This window comes from Aquarana catesbeiana, linkage group LG03 (assembly GCF_042186555.1).
Source record: "Aquarana catesbeiana isolate 2022-GZ linkage group LG03, ASM4218655v1, whole genome shotgun sequence".
NCBI classification, from domain to species: Eukaryota; Metazoa; Chordata; class Amphibia; order Anura; family Ranidae; genus Aquarana; species Aquarana catesbeiana.
In genome coordinates, this window is record NC_133326.1 from 469543128 (window position 1) to 469560302 (window position 17175).

Here is a 17175-nt window from a genome sequence, read left to right on the forward strand (position 1 = left end):
AGCGATGTCTACGAGTGTCTTAGCCATCCGGGACTCTCCTCCTGTTTGGCTGAGACACAACAGAGGCGCCATTGGCTCCCGCGGCTGTCAAAGTCAGTTAGCCAATCAGAAGGGAGAGGGAGGGGCCGGGTCGGGGCTCCATGTCTGAATAGACACACGGAGCTGTGACTCGGCTCGGTTGCCACATAGCAAGCTGCTTGCTGTGGGGACACTCGACAGGAGGGAAGGGCCAGGAGCACCGAAGAGGGACATAAGAGGAGGATCCGGGCTGCTCTGTGCAAAAGCAACTGCACTGAGGAGGCAAGTATAATGTGGCAAGTATAACTGGGAGAACCAAGCAATTTTCCATATGACAGATGGGACTCAGACTTTAATGACATTTCGCACGATGAACAATTGAACAAATCGTGAATATGTTCATCTTGGGGCATACTATGTGTTTCTTATCGAGCTTTACTAGATGGTTATAACAAAATGGCATCTGGTTCCCTCCAGTCTGGCAGTAATGCAGCTGGGATAGTCACCTTTACGTGTCAGAGGTTGTTGTAAATATCAGATTACATGACATCATATATTGGTATAATTTATACCTCTTAACACATGTATCTGTACTTATTATTTAGACAAAAATATTGAATGTAAAATCACGTTTAATAGGGTGGTTATTTGAAAAGGTTGGGCTATTTATACTTTGCACAGCTCACACAGAGAAAATAGTGAAACATCTGGCCTACCTGTTGCTTGCCTTGGTCTTGAATTCTATGTTGTGCTAAAGATAAGCAAATTAAAAGTTAATTGGAGACATATGGTCACATCATACCACCTGAACAGTTACGCCTGTAATTATGTTGACTCATTTTTTTTTTTTCGATCATATAAATTTTACATAAGGTGCCGTGAACACTTCAGATTTTATTTATTTATTTTTTCAGACGTATGTTCTTTCTAAAGTGACTGCCTCAATGCATTTTCTGTTTGTTTATCCTTCTAAGAGCCCAAACACCACTGGACACCCTAATATGAAAATCTTGAATTTTCCTGAGATCAATGGCCAAACCTTTCATGCCGCCCGCTACTCCCTTCTTTTTGGTTCTTTAAAGTGATGGATAACCTCATTCTTTAATAGGGGTTTGTATACGCTTAGAGGGTATGGGCCAAACATAATCTTTCTCTAAAAGAAGTTGAGATTTGCGTATTAGAACTCCTGGGTTTCAAAGATCCTTGGACTGTTGTGAAGGTAATAAAATGTACTTGCAGGCACCTGCTTGTGCCTACATTGCATTCAGGCGGTCACCTTGATATAGTAGAGTAATGCCTCTTACACATGATTAAAGAATATTGGACGAATGATCGTCCTTTTCTTCTAGATTATTTTTTTTTTTCTGCAGAGGTTGTGCTATATTCTGTTCACTGGGAAAAACAAAACCTTTAATTTGACCGGTGGTGCTCTAACGTTTGCGCAAGACTGTAATTATCCCTATCGAAGCTCAGACCATTGCATTGCTATGTATAGCTGGCCTCTCTTCTTGCAGTGATTGTGACAAAATGAACAGGTTTTAATTATTCAGAGCATGGTTTATCGGAATGGGTCATCATGACAAAAAGAATGAATAGTTTTGCCGACAACCACTAAACGGTGATCAAAGCAAATGCTTGTTTGTTTGAGTGCACCCTGTTATACGCGTGTGATATTTCTTAATGTCTCTATTCATTACAAGTCATTTTGCGGTGTCGAGTCTGGGAAGGGGTCTTGTGTTGATGCAACATTTGTCCTTTCTTCCCGTCTCCAGCATTAATTCTGCACGTTCTTCCGTAAATTAAATCTGTCCCTGCCATTAATTCTCTGGACTTCAGATGGATAGAATGCCCTTCAGCTAAATAGCTCCGTAGAATGTTGTAGTGCGTTGCTGGGCAGACACGTCCAGGATTAAAAAACCAAGAGACACCTAAACTGTTATTGATTTTGCAATGATTCTTGCCTTTCAGATCAACGGAACTTGGGGATGTCCATGAGAGTAGAGCGTTCTACACTTGATCAAGTTAAAAAACGATTTGAAGCAAACAAGAAAAAAATGGAGGAAAAACAAAAGGACTACGACTTTGAGGAGCGAATGAAGGAACTGCGGGAAGAGGTGAACACGTTTTACAGGGTCCATCAAGCTTTATGGCTCTACTTTAAGAGCACTTATTGCCTATACACAGTGAAGCAGACATTTATTGAGCCACAACAATATTCATAAGTCTCTGTGTATGCCTTGAAATGGGCCATATTGAGATGCTTCATTACCATTACTCCTAAATCTGGTTCTTTTTGATGTGTTATCAATATCTTCAGGGTACAAATGACTGCTCATATTTTGTGCTATAGCCAACAAAACGTAAATTGTCATCCCTTTTTTTTTTTTTTTTTTTTTTTTTTTTTTTAACCGGTATATGCAAGGATGTAAATAATACTTTTTTGGTACCCCGGGTTTCCATTGTCCATGGGTAAAAATCGTGTGTGTGTGTGCTAGGGATGACTGAATCTTCTGCCATAAAACCGTTATACAGAACTAAAGGAGGAGTGTAGGCAGAGTTTAAAAAAACAATAAATAAAACACTGGTTCGATAGTGCATAACATTAGGAGTGTCGTCCTGGTTCTACCAAATCCAAGCAGCTTTAAAGTATCAAGTAAGGAGTGATTGCTTCCTTATTCCTCTTCTTTTTGGCATCTTCTAAAGTCACTTTTAAAACACACGGATTATTACAGCCAGGGCTGTGGAAAAGCGAGATAATCACCTCACATTTCACACTTATAGCAAACCAGGAGACCAGTGCACATTTTTCACTACATGGTTTTTAAAGAGATTTGTCTGTGCCTTAAACATGCAGCTCACCATAACTTGGAAGCAGCACAATCTTGCACAGATTTAAACTTCCACAGTAAGAGATTGAAGCAGCATGCCTGGCAAATTGCATCCTACATCTACATGCTACAAGTAGCAATATGGATATCTGTAGACCTTGAATGTCAAAGGTGTACAGTTATGTGTGATATATCCTGTGACATGCCATTTACCTCGCTAGGAACCTGGGCCTTTTCAGCTGGGGAGGCTGAGGCCGGTGTTGTCCTCGAAGGGAGAGACAGAGGGGTCTCATGCACGTAGCAGGGCTGGGGAGTCTGTTACCTGCAGCGTCATTGTGCACCCTGTACTCCCTTGAGGAATGTGGAGGCCTGGGTGCTCGTTTTCTGCTGCCTGGGGAAGGTGATGGCAGAAGTGTCCGAGTTCCCCTTGCTCTAGGGCGGCTAGCATGGAGCTCAAGGCTGGGTCGGATGGCGGGTGACTTCATTTCCGGCGGGGGAGGACACTTCCGGTTGACCCACGGCTTCCGATTCCGGCCGCGGGATATAAAACGAGCGGCACAACGGCTGGTTTGGGCTCCATTTAAGCTGTAGTGACAGCTAGAGGAGCAGCTTGAGGCGGACCACGCGATTTTCCTGGCCTGAGGGATGTCGGAGACTGATGGTTCCCGTTCTGTGCCGGGTGATGCCAGCACCAGCCACACTAAGGTAAGTGGAACCCTGGGGTGGTGTTCCCTTACCAACCCCCATTCTTGGTGGTCAGAGGGGAGGAGGTGTACGTCTGGGACCCTGGTGGTGGTCAGTCCTGGGGGGGGGGGGCTGTGCACGCCTGGTGTCCGTCTGGTGTTTTAGTTTAGGCTAGCAGATGCTAATGTGGTGCTGGGTTTTGGTGTTTCAGGACAAGTCCACTGAAAAATCCAAGCCCTCACATAATTCCAAGGGGTCCTGGGGAAAAGTTTTGTGCAGGATTTGCATTGAGGTTTTAGTCAGGGAACATTCTACAGAACAAAGTTCTGACCTGGCAGCTTCTGTAAAAGAGCTTTCCAGCACTTCCCAATCTATTAAAGCGTTGTTTGAAAATTTTCAACCTATGCAACCCCCAGCTAGTCCTCTGCCCGCGCAGCAAAATGTCGCACCTGGTCCATTGGCAGGTCCCTCCGCCAGTGAAGGGTTACCTGGGGCCACCAGAGAGGCATTAGAGGATGTTCCTGACAGCGCATCCTCAGACTCCTCAAGGGAGCCAGACGGAGAGAAGGTGGATGGTAAGTCCTCCCGATACAAACTTTCCTTGGAGGAAGTGGAAGAGCTCTTGGGAGCCATCCACACCACTTTAGGTATCCAAGAGGAGAAGAAATCACTTTCTCTCCATGATCAGATGTACAAGGGTCTTTGAGAGCAGAAGAAAAGGGTCTTTCCGGTCCACAAGGTTCTAATAGACACCATTAAAAAGGAATGGCGAGACCCATAAAGGAAGCCTTTCTTTTCTAGAGCATTAAAGCGCAGATTCCCTTTTGCAGAGGATGAAGCAGCTGTGTGGAACAAATCGTCTAGACTGGATGCAGCTTTTTCTCAGGTCTCCAGAAAGACAGACTTGGCTTTTGAAGATATGGGGGTGCTAGCAGACCCCATTGACAAGAGGATGGATTACCTCCTCAAGAAGCCTTGGGATTCCTCTCTAGGCAATCTTAAGCCTGCCATGGCTGTCACAGTGGTGGCACGTAACATGGAGCACTGGCTAACACACATAAAAGCACATATTGAGGCTGGGACCGCAAAAGAGACGATGTGTCAGCTTTGGGATTACTGACGTCTGCCCTCCCAGTTGTGAGGTGAGCGGGACTGCACTTCCGCCCTTTGCAGCTGTTCATTCTGGAAGTCTGGGACCACACTCAAAGGTCCTTGGACTCAACGGTTCTCATTCCAATACGGATGAAGAGGTCCTTGTGGTGGTGGAGAAAGGCAGCAAATCTATCCCGGGGTCTGGAATGGGTACTGCCAGTGTCCAAGATCGTCACAATAGACGCAAGCGGCACAGGTTGGGGAGCACACCTGGGGGTGAGTCTGGCGCAGGGATCCTGGAGAGTCAAGGACGCGAGGAAGTCCTCGAACTGGAGAGAGCTGAAAGCCATTTCCCTGGCTCTCAGAGCCTTCTAGCAGGATCTCTAGGGACATCACGTCCAGGTCAGGTCAGACAATTCCTCAGTAGTGGCTTACGTCAACCGACGGGGGCACCAGAAGCTCCCTTTGGGGTCTGACGGAAACAATATTCAAATGGGCCGAGGTCACGGTGCTCTCACTATCTGCAGTACACCTAAAAGGGGAGTTATTAAACCAGATGGCAGACTTCCTCAGCCAGAGGAAGCTGAGAGAGGGCGACGGGTCCTGAGTCAAGTCATCTACAGGATGATTATCCAGAAGTGGGGGGTTCCATGTGTGGACCTTTTCGCTTCAAGGGAGAACGCAAAAACTCCCTGTTTCTTCTCTCGGAACCGGTGGGACGGGGCAGTAGGGGTGGATGCTCTTTCTCAGAGCTGGCATTTGTCCAAGTGCTATGCCTCCCCCCCCCCCCCCCCCCCCCCCCGTACTGTTGCCCGCAGCCCTGAGGAAATTCCAATCGGAGGACACAACCCTGATCTTGATAGCGCCACACTGGCCCAGGGGGTCATGGTTTTCTGTCCTAAAGGAGCTGGCGGTGGTACCGCCTTGGATATTAACAGTCAGGGAAGACCTCCTCTGTCAAGGCCCAATCTGCTGCTCTCGGGTGGAGAGGTGGAACCTGGCAGCCTGGCTACTGAGGAGGAAATGCTGAGAAATAAGGGGTTCTCCGAAAGGTTGGTAGCGACTCTTCTAAATTGTAGGAAGGAAGAGACGCGCAAGATCTATTTGAAGGTCTGGAAGAAGTTCAATTCTTGGTGCGCAGAGAGCTCCTACAACGTTCGCAGCCCGGTAGCAGGGCTGGAGTTCCTACAGAGTGGGGCATATAAGGGACTGGCCCTTAATACTCTTAAGGGTCAAGTTTCTGCTTTAAGTGTGTTCCTTGAACAACAACTAGCAGTGAATCCCTGGATATCCAGGTTCTTTAAAGCTTTAAGGCAGAGACCAGTCAGCTCCCATCCTTTTCTGGTATGGGATCTCTCCCTAGTGTTGCAGGCTCTTACAGGGGATCCTTCTGAGCCTATTGAGTCTTGTACAGTGAAATTTTTAACCCTCAAGACTGTTTTTTTGGTAGCAATCACTACCGTAAGGAGGGTTAGTGAGCTAGAAGCCCTCTCAAGTAGGGAACCTGTTCAAGTCTTTCCGGATCGAAATATTTTTAAAACCGATCCGGCCTTTTTGCCGAAGGTGGCTTCTAAATTTAATAGGAGCTAGGAAATCTGTTTGCCCACTTTTTGTTCAAATCCTGTGAGGGAACATGTCTTCCACGGGTTAGATGTCAGGAGATGTGTACTAAAATACCTGGAGATTACAGAAATCCGATTCCTTTTTTTTGTTTCTTTTTCAGGGGCTAGGAAGGGGTCCAAAGCCTCTAGACATACCATAGCCAGATGGCTGAGGTTGGCTATCAGTCAGGCCTATATAGCAAAGGGGGTGGAGGTCCCGGAATGTATTAGGGCCCATTCCACTAGGGACATGGCAACGTCACAGGGCAGATTGGGCTGGTGCTACACCCGAACAGATCTGCAGAGCAGCAACGTGGTCAAGTTTTAAGACTTGCGTTAAGCACTACAGACTGGATTTATTGTCTGCCCAGGACCAGGCCGTTGGGGCGTAAAGTCCTGCAAGCAGTAGTCCCTTCCTAGGGTAAGTGCTTGCTTATCCTCTCAAAGGTGCTGTCCTGAAAGACGAAATGGGGAAAATCGAAGTTACTTACTGGTAACGTTTTTTCCAAGAGTCTTTCAGGACCGCACCGGTACCCACCCAAACAATATCTTGCCACTAGGACGTGAGAACATCAGGAGTATGAAGGTTGGTATGATGTATTCTTGTGTCTCCCTAGAGTGGCCAGAAGTTCTTGTGGAAAATTTGATGGGCTGGAGGGAAGGAGTGGCTTAAAGATCTGATGGAGGTGGTGCTTCCTGAGAAGGGAGGAGCCGAGGTCTCTCAAAGGTGCTATCCTGAAAAACTCTTGGAAAAAACGTTAACGGTAAAGAACTTCAATTTTTTTTTTTTCTCTCTCTCAGTAAATATACTTTATGCAGCCCACTTCCTGTTTCTTGTCTGGTAAAAAGCCTAGGCTTATGACCTCATGCACAGCTCTCTCTCATGAGCGTTTGCCAGGAAGGGAGGGGGGATGAGTCATAAGAGGGCCAATGAAAGCTGGAGGTGTACCTCAGCAGCTTTACCTGCCCACAGTTAACCACTTGCCGACTGGCTCACAGCCGATATACGTCGGCACGGGTGCGCAAAACATACCCGTACTTGCTGGGTCATCTGCAGCTAGCGCGCGGTGTGCCCATGGACTCTATTTCTGCTGGTGGCTCGCGATCGTGGCACGGAGAGGCAGAACGGTGAGATGCCTATGTAAACAAGGCATTTCCCTGTTCTGCCTAGCGACATTACAGGGATCTAACACTCCCAGTGATAAATAGCAGCGATCTGTCATGTTCTAGTGATCCCATCCCCCTACAGAACTTGCTGAGGGAACACAGTTAACCCCTTGATTGCCTAGTGTTTAACACCGTCCCTGCCAGTGACATTTACACAGTAATCAGTGCATTTTTTATAGTACTGATCGCTGTATAAATGCCAATTGTTCCAAAATAGTGTCAAACGTGTCCGATCTGTCCCCCGCAATGTCGCAGTCACAATAAAAATTGCAGATCGCCACCATTACTAATAAAAAAATAAATAAAAATTATTAATAAAAATGCCATAAATCTATCCCCTATTTTGTAGATGCAATAACTGGTGCGCAAACCAATAAATATATGCTTATTGCGGGGTTTTTTTTTACCAAAAATATGTAGAAGAATACATATTGGCCTGAACTGTGGAAGAAAATATTTTTTTTTTATATATATTTTTTGGGATATTTATTATAGCAAAAAAAGTAAAAAAAAATTTTTTTTTTTTTTTTTTTCAAAGTTGTCACACTTTTTTTTTTTTTTTTTTTTTTTTTTTTTTTTGTTTATAGCGCCAAAAATTAAAAACCACAGAGGTAATCAAATACCACCAAAAGAAAGCTCTATTTGTGGGGGGCAAAAAGGATGTAAATTTTTGTTTGGGTTAAACGTCGCACGACCACGCAATTGTCAGTTTAAAGAGACACAAACATACATTGATAAATGTCTTAAGCTGGCCATAAATGTTTCATTTTTTTTTTTTTTTTTTCTCTCGTTTTAGCCAGTGGAACTGAATGAAAAACTGAACTGATTCCCTCATCCACACATTCGAGGTGGATGGGGGATCCTTCTCACTGAGCTTATTTTATTCTGACAGAGGGGAGACTCCACACTGATTAGCGCTGTAGCCACTGAGCCAGTGGCTTTTATCCGGCAGGGGTGACACTGATCATATATGGATCGAAATTTGCCAGGTACCTGCTGAAATGTCCAAATATCAGGTGAAGGCTTTAGACCCTGTTATCTGTGTGGGAGCAGTAGCCTGCCTTTACATCACCTTCTGAGTCACAGCAAGAGCTTTGCAATCAACAGGCAGCGTAGGCTTTACTCCAAGTCTAGGGGTTGTGTATTCAATCTTCATGTTTGTTTTGTTCATTGTATCACACCTGCCTAATTAAGCAAATGTGTGCCATATTCTGTGGTCACCTGCTTTTGACGTGTGGCCAGCTTATCCACAGCATAAACCTTTAACATACCTATCTACCCCATACTAAGGCTATTTACATTAAACTGATCTGTTGCAGAATACTACGCATTTTCTAATTGTACAATCGTGAGCATTGTTTGTTTATATTGTCAGGGTTAAGCCAGTGCTGTATAGGAAAAAGCTGCATTCATATATAAAACTGCTCATAAGTACATAATGTTTCTTTTTCAGTAAAAAGCACAAGGCCATTGTCCAAGTGCTTTCACTGAAGTCATAGAATGTGAAAATAGATTTACGTGACAAGCCTTCAAATTTATTGTCATTAGTTTAACAGTTAATGCAAGTATGTTTCCTTTTACATAGGTTACATAGGTTTTACAATGCTTGTTTCAACTTTTGTGCTGTCAGTGGTAGATTTACTGTTGCACTTTTTTTTAAAGTGAACCTATGGATAAATCAGAAGTCATAAGCAAACTTCCAACTCAGACACGCAAATTCTTTGTTTCCTTTAGTAAAGGCATTCTCCACTACCCCCCCATTTCTATTTCCAAGGTGATGATTGGTTACTGTGGCATTATTCAACTTTAGTTAAAGCTGCACATTGTTTTTATCTACAAGTGCCCTTTTGCTACATAGGCAGCTTTTTGCTAAGGTGAACTAACTATTTAAGGACCACTAAATTATTTTGTGAAGCAGTGATAGTGAGCGCAGTGAAAAGGTCAATTACAAAGCACTGTAGTGCTAACTACTTGTGAACTGATAAACTGGAGCGAAAGGGATATCAAAAAGTCACTCGTAAAGAGCCATAGATTAGTCTAAGGGCAGGAAACGTCTTGATCTGGGATGGAAGCACATAACATGGGGTGATGACTGTGCTCAAGTCAAGGTTCATCCACACATTGGATGCAGCATCCACAAAGCCGTCTTGGGAAGAACCAGCCTCAGAATAGGAAAGACAAAAAGCAGGGGTAATATGAGTATAACACTCCACTTTATCAAAAATAAGAACAGCATCCACTTGCATGATAAAATAGCAGCATCCTGTTTGGTAAAAGGACGTGATCATCAGCTCACAATTGTAGTGATATAGTATTGTGGGTAGATGATTAATATTTTTAGTTATTATAATTTCTCGCAGCAACACCCAATTCTTCCAGAGAGATGGATTTATTGAAAGTCAGACACAACAAAGTCCATAAGATACTTGCAACAGATGACAAAATCCAACAGAGTAAAAATAAAATAGGTGACAGGCACCTTCAGAGAACCCAGTTCCTTCTGTCACCTTTATGGAGAATGAAAAAACTGATTGCCAGCTTATACACTGAAGGGCTGAGCAATTCGATTGGCCGTTTCCATTAGGCCTTTGATCTGCTTCTGTCTTTCAGATTGATAGATAATGACCCCTAGCCGTAAACAGCTGCAGTCATAAACTGCTCTAATTTGTATTCTTGCATATTAACATCAACATAGCACTGTGCTATCTGTCCCCTTTGATATGTGGAGTAAATATTGTTTGGTCAGTATCCACCTTTGATCAACAAGCCCCCCTTGGAAATGCGTAATTAGATTAACAGGCCATGCCTCACATACCTAGGTAACTCTATTGTACTGTATGTATACACATGTATAATAATATAATATCCTACATAAATCGGCCAACATATTACAACAACAGTCTCGAGTAGGCAGGTGTAGGAGAAGAGGAGAACCAGGATCCACACACAGCTGGTGAGGTGTAAATACAGCTGGGGCCAGTACATGATAGGCTGCCAACCAATGTAGTATGCAGAGAGCAAAGAATATGGAATGAATGGGAATCCCACCTTATGTAAATATGTAGTGCTCACAGAATAAGTATCGGGGGGGGGGGGGGGGGGGGTTGATCAATAATATACTGAACCAACAAATGAAAATACAAAAAAAAACCACACAGACTTCTACACACCCTAAAGCGTTAAACTACAAAAAAGATTTATTGCTTTAAAAAGCGATGTACAACAAATTATTAGCACAATAACCCAAAACCCCCCCCATAGATCAAAAAGGACTCTCTATAAAATGGGTTTCCCAAGTGGTCTAACCCTCTCCAAAAAATATTCCTCTAAAACCAGGCACACTGTGTGGGGCAAAGATACCCCCTCGTAGGGACCGAGGGGCAGAAAATGCAAACCCCAATACAGAGCACCCCCCTAAATTCCTAAATAATGGCTCAAAGCCAACTGTAACGGGACGCCTGCAATACATTCCTAGAACAGTTTCCCGCTCTAGGAACGTATTGCAGGGGTCCTGTTACAGTTGGCTTTGAGCCATTATTTAGGAGGGGTGCTCTGTATCCATCTATTGAATCGTCTGCCCTTGTTTTCACTTTGGATAGTAAAACATTCTTTTTTCTGCCAGTAAATACCTTATACAGCCCACTGTTTCGTGTCTGGTAAAAAGCCTAGGCTTATGACATCATGTACATCTCTTGAGAGAGAGAGAAAAAGAGAGAGAGGATCATAAGTGAGCCAATGAGAGCTGCAGAGCTGGAGGTGTGTGTCTGTAAATCCAAGAAGTGGGACAGGCATCAGCTTCAGCTGCCCACAGTTAAAATGGATGCAGCCATCTTTGGCAAGGACAGAATCGCAGTACTGTGTATATATAAAACCATATGCAAAGTGGTTGGAGGGAAGCTTCAGAATGGCAAATATGTTTTTATTACAAATTATGTGAGCAGACTGCAGGTCCTCTTTAAAGGACAGCAAGGTTTGAGTCTCTCCTCACAGGTTTATTTTAAGGGCGTGTTTATGCCAGTAAAGACATTAATTTATTATTGCAAATTGCTTGCTTCCTTTTGAAGTGCATTGGATAGTCAATCAGTTCAGTTTGATCCTTCTTTGTTTTTATACACAATGTGTAGATGGGCATTTCATCCCTATTTACATTTTTATATAGTCATATTGTGTATCCTATGCTGCAGAGCCACTCTTTAGTAACTGCTTTATGCACAAGCATGTAAATCCACTAAAAGAAATTAGGGATCATCTTTAAGAAAACTGTGAAAACTCCTTTTGGCCTGTATCATAAGTTTGTATTCGGTTTCTTCCTTAGGAAGAAAAAGCACGGGCTTACAAGAAAGAAAAGCAGCGGGAAAAGAAGCGGAAAGGCAGAAGAAGACCTTGGCTTTGAAGAAGATGATGAAATGGCTGCTGTTATGGGGTTCTCAGGGTTCGGTTCCTCTAAAAAGAGCCACTGATAAAACTCGAAAGCAGCAGTCTAATATTACCAAGCAGATTCTGTTTTTCCCTTTATAGATATGTCTTTTTATATTGAACTGAAGCATTTTAAAAAGGAGTTATTTGTTATGCCCTCCAGTGGCATGAGTTCAAAGCTTAGGAGTATGGGAGAATTCAGCAATCTCATACACTCTAGCACCTGACCAAAACTGTGATTCCATAATGTACAAACCTTTATTTGCTTAGTAGCTACATAATTACCGCCATAGGTTTGGGAGCTGATAAACCCCACAGCTAAAGACCTGTATTACTGACAGTGACAACATGTTTTCTTTCACAAAAAAAGCCTAATCTGCAGGCTTTCCATTGAAGCGGATTTGGAAGGAGCATTAAGGGACATGTTCCGTTTATAATAAAAAACTTCCTAGCCTCCTTTCCTTCGCTGTCTTTAACAGTCTGCATGCAGAAATCTTTTACAACATCGCTTCTGCAGGACCCCCTTGACTTGAATGGTGTTGTACTTGTGCAGCTGGAGTGAGGCCCTATTCAAGTCTATGATTAGATACTGCTTAATTGTGGGTATTGGCGATGCAGGCTGAGCCCACCGCCACCCAAAATGGGTAAGTAGGCACTGGAGGAGGTGTGGGGGGTTTAGCTTGTAATAGATTAGGGGGAATGGGAGTTTTTATTCTAGAAATGAACTTGTCCTTTAAACGGGGTATGAGAATTTACAACCAGTTTTAGTTTTCCATAAAAAGTTTACCTACAACATAAACGCGTTACAATTGTTACTTTCTCCAAAAGTATGTTCCTGTTCCTTGTTTAGCTCTGTCTGAGTACTGTGATCCTACATCTGCAGAACTGATCTTCACTTACAATGCTGAGATTTTGTAGACTTAGATCTGTGTGTAGTTCTCTGGCCCAGAAGCTGCCTAGTGTAACACGTTCTTGGATAAAGTGATAGTCTACATATAGGGAATCAGCCTTTCTTCCAACACACGACACCCATGATGATTTGGTTTCCATGCAGAAACACTGATTTTTAAAACGGTCTGTGTGCTTCACAATTCTCTCAATTGGCAGTTTCACATCTGGGTTTGTATAAAATAACAGATAAAAAAAAAAAAAAAAAAAAAAAAAAGCATCCTTTTCCTCATTCACAGTGTGCAAAGAATAGACTGTTTGTTTTAGTAACTCCAATTAGAACTGATTCAGTTTTACATGGTTGCTGGTCAAAATTGCACACTGACGTATCATTCAAATGTTGAGATATCCCCAGCAAAATTCACGTTAGCAAAACTGCAGTAATCAGTACAAGGCCAAAATATGGTTCAGTATGATGGATAATCCATCAGAAGGCATGACACCAACAGGTAATTGGGGAGTCCACTTGTCAGAGAGTGATTGACACCTGTGTTTTTGCTTTGTGGGAAATGGTAGATACCCACATGCTTTAAAGCAGGGGTAGGCAACCTGGGGCCCTCCAGCTGTTGCAGAACTACAAGTCCCATCATCCCTCTGGGAGTAATTGTAACTGGCAGCCTTGCAATGCCTCGTGGGAAATGTAGTTCCACAACAGCTGGAGGGCCCCAGGTTGCCTACCCCTGCTTTTAAAGTAAACCTATAATGGGATAAATACTGGACCTTCCATTGCTGATCATTTTTTTTAAAAGGCTAGTTAGCTGGCTGTTATACTTGCCCACTAGCTTTAAAGGGCCATCATGCTGTAGAAAAGGACACTTGCCTGCTGTTTGGAAGCAGTCACATCTCTGCAGAGATTCACCCCACCTGCTCAGAGGTTGCTGGTGGGGCACAAGCTTTTGTATTTAGGTTGTGGCTGCTTTGTAATGAAAACAAACTGTAAGGCCTCATGCATGTTTTTTTAAAGGTATTTTGCTTTTTCTGCCTCTGACTGCAGCTCCATTTCAGCCAATGTGTCCACATTGTGCCTTTTTAGAGCAGCATTCGGGGTCATAAAAATGCCCTTAACCTGCATTCTAAGAGGAGCTTATTGACATAAATAATAAAGTGTTCGTATGCAAGTAAATTAAATCCAGTGGGTAGAATAAAGGAATATTCTGCCCAGTAAAATTAGTTTACGCTCATACAGTTCTAAACACCATATGCTTGTAAATGTGCGTAATTACGTGCCAAAATGAGCATTTTTCTACGCTTTATTTTTTTACCATCTCCTGGTAGAACTATCTAGCATACAGGAGGTGGGCATCGTGCACATGGATGTATTGATACACTCCTAACACTGAACATCTTTTTGTATTGACACATATGGAATATATTTTAGCTAGTTTAGTTGGATTTTAATTTTTTATTTTTTTTTATTTTTTTGGTTTTATTACAAATATGCAGATCAGGAAATTCAGAGGTATTTATCTACATAATTGTTCTGCATCCATAATTCAAAGTACTGAAACATTTCTATTGGGTCAAAACTACAGCTTTCTTTATCAACTTGATGCTGTAGTGCAAGACACAAACTGGTTCATGTAAAAGGTTTTTTTTTTTTTTGTATAAACTGTACAGTCTTTGAAGTACAGTATGTGTTTTAACCAACTGTCTCTAGATACCTTGGTGGCAGTGGTTATTCTATGGTGACAGGCTGACTTACATTTTCTGTTGGCAACAACGTACAAACCTAGGGAAATGACTTGAAATGCTTGTACAAACATAGAAACGAATAAGTGTTGACTTCACTGTTCTGAAGACTTATTTTCAAAAGATTTTGGCTTCTAAAGTTGAACTACAGGCAAACATCTAAAGGCACAGATAAAATACATATCTGTACGTTGTTTTCCCTGCCATTTAGTCCTGAGTTACAGTGCTACCACACTGCTATCCCTGTTACAAAGAAGAAATGCACCACTGGTACAAACCTGCCATCAGCTCTGTTGATTCAACACTTAGGCTGGGTTCACACAAATGCGATTTGAATGCTGGTTTCTCTCCATCCAATTCGCATGTCAGGAGATTGTGACCGGCTCTCTATGGAGCTGGTTCACACATCTCCGGATCGGCTCCGGTGCAAATTGCACAGGAGCCCTGTGCGTCTTCTGGCCCATTTCACGTCCGCATCCAGGCTGAAATGATGAATGGAGATGCATCAGACCCCTGCTGTGAGCCGCTCCGTTCCTCAGTGTGAACCCAGCTTTAAAGAGCAGCAGCAGACTGAGGTGATCTCTCTGCTGCTCACCTTCTATTAGCATGTCCCTTGTCAGTGTATTTGCATTGCAGCACACCAGATTGCTGAATCCTAGTCTTAGGATGTAGAGGATTGCAAGAAGTTGATATTGGGTGAAACGAATATACATACATGAGTTGTGTTTTTAAAAAAAATAAACATATAATTTATTACTTATTTAATATTCAGCTACATTAATTTGCCTTTAACGTCTGCCCAGAGTTCAATGTCTGATGCATATGTTGCAACTTGTATTAATGCTGCAAAGTGATATTTGCAAGTTAAAAGGTTCTTTATAAAAGAAAAAAAAGCTATTGAGATATGTGGTCTTCAGTTACATTTGACATAATACATTTAGTATTGTGTCTTGGAGCATAATTATGCCCTCCAGCAATAGCTGGATTCATAATCTTGGTGGGATTCTAGCTTTCATTCTGCTGCCAGTGCTCCCCGCTAACATGACAAGTTGTAGGTCTGACCAAGAGCCCAAATTAGGTGCAATAGTAGTGATGTTAAGCCATAAAAGGCTTTGTTTGATATAAAAAGACTGGATGTATAACAAAAGTCTAGACCTACTTTCTGTAGGTAACAGAACAAGGCTGCTTGTGGACTGCTGTTCTTCAATCTGCACATTCTCTCACAAACCAGCTGGTTAATGGTTTTGCTGGGAGATTGAAATTGGGTAAGGCCAAGACCATTGAAGGGCTTAAGTCTGGGTGTTTTATTTACTAACATGGTGCAGAGAGCAGCTAAGCAAGATAATAAGTTCTTAATTAGTTTGTTTTTGCAATACAGCCATTTAGAAGGAAGATGTGACTGTCATTGTGCCCATATGACTCTTTGCACCTTGTTAACGAATAATGCCCTTAGTATTTTTTCTTTTGTTACTTTTTATGTAATAACTTTTTGTGAAATTCTTTTGGACATCTCAGCGAGTATGTTGCAAAATTTTTATGTGTATAAATATATTTTCATCACTCTTTTATGCTCTTGAGTTTAAAACGAAACGAAAGGCAAAAACAACCTTAAATTAGTTGGAAATGACCCGTGTCTTCAGTATCTATGCCCCCACAAATACACTTTAAAATAAATTCATTGCCACTGTCACGCCTGCTGAATTTCATTATTGCCATCTATTGTAAGGAGTCCAGTGCTGCGTGCTTTTCTTTTTTCTTTTTTTTATGGGAAACAATTTTCTCTTTCCACTACCATGTAAATCTTTACTGCGGTCCGTAATATTTGTCAATGCTTGCTTCAACGGCCTTGCATCGGGTGCGCTGTGTGTTGATAAACACTAATAAAACCCAGGCCCGACTATTTTGCTAATGAGCTATGATAGCAGTCTGCCTATGACATAAGACAATAATTCTTCCCTGTTCTGCAGAGTACGTCAGCACGAACTACCTAGGCGGAAAATTAAATCTTTTTTTTCTTTCATTGCTAGTGTTTATGGTTTTTCTAAGGTTTGAAACATTCTCTGGCATTTAAATTGAGGAGGTTACTCAGCAGTGGTAATGAATTCATATTTTTCCTTTTGGAATATATAGCATTCTTGGTTTGTTGGTGTGTTCTGCTTTTTTCCATTTTTATAACATGGAGATGAGTTTTTGCTAATAAATTTTAAAGCGGGGTTCCACCCAAATTTTGAACATTATCTCTATGCATTCTCTTCCTTGCCTAGATGCTGACATGCTGTGTAAAAAAATTTAAATCGCCGTAATTACCTTTTTTTTTTTTTTTTCTAATCTTCTTAGCACTTCCTGGTTTTCCTCCCATGGGAGTAGGCGTGTTTCTAGCCTCTCCCAGACCTCCCACAGTCCCCTGGGAGCTAGTCTCAGGCTTCCCAGCATGCATTGTGCAACAGCGTCATCACAACATCTCGGTGAATGCTGGGAGCACAGCATTCACCGCATCCAGGAAATACATGCTTGTGGGATTCAAATGCCCACAATGAAGATGGAAACCGCCTTCAGTGAATTTTATAAGTTATTCTTTACAACGAAATCGGACACAGGCGGACTTATTACACAGAACATGGGAGTAGATAATCATGAGAAGAAAAGTTTGTGAATGAACTCCAAAAAAAAAAAAAGATAAATAGGTGGACCCCCGCTTTAAGTGTTTACTACTGATTACTATTGGTATATTA

General features: G+C 42.4%; 1 protein-coding gene across 2 annotated transcripts in view; it reads left to right on the top strand.

The window, feature by feature from the left end:
• The window catches only part of ZMAT2 (zinc finger matrin-type 2), a 67560-nt gene extending 50885 nt beyond the window's left edge, over nucleotides 1-16675 (top strand). The window contains exons 5-7 of one of the 2 annotated variants that reach the window (XR_012242910.1): nucleotides 1987-2132; nucleotides 11706-13266; nucleotides 13424-16675. Coding sequence is in view for 1 of the 2 variants with exons in the window: in XM_073620880.1 (XP_073476981.1) it covers nucleotides 1987-2132; nucleotides 11706-11783 (224 nt within the window). In the remaining variant the exon portion in view is untranslated. Of the gene's footprint in view, nucleotides 1-1986; nucleotides 2133-11705 lie in introns of both variants that reach the window. The other variant, XM_073620880.1, reaches the window with a different exon arrangement.
• The last annotated feature ends 500 nt before the right edge of the window (nucleotides 16676-17175 follow it).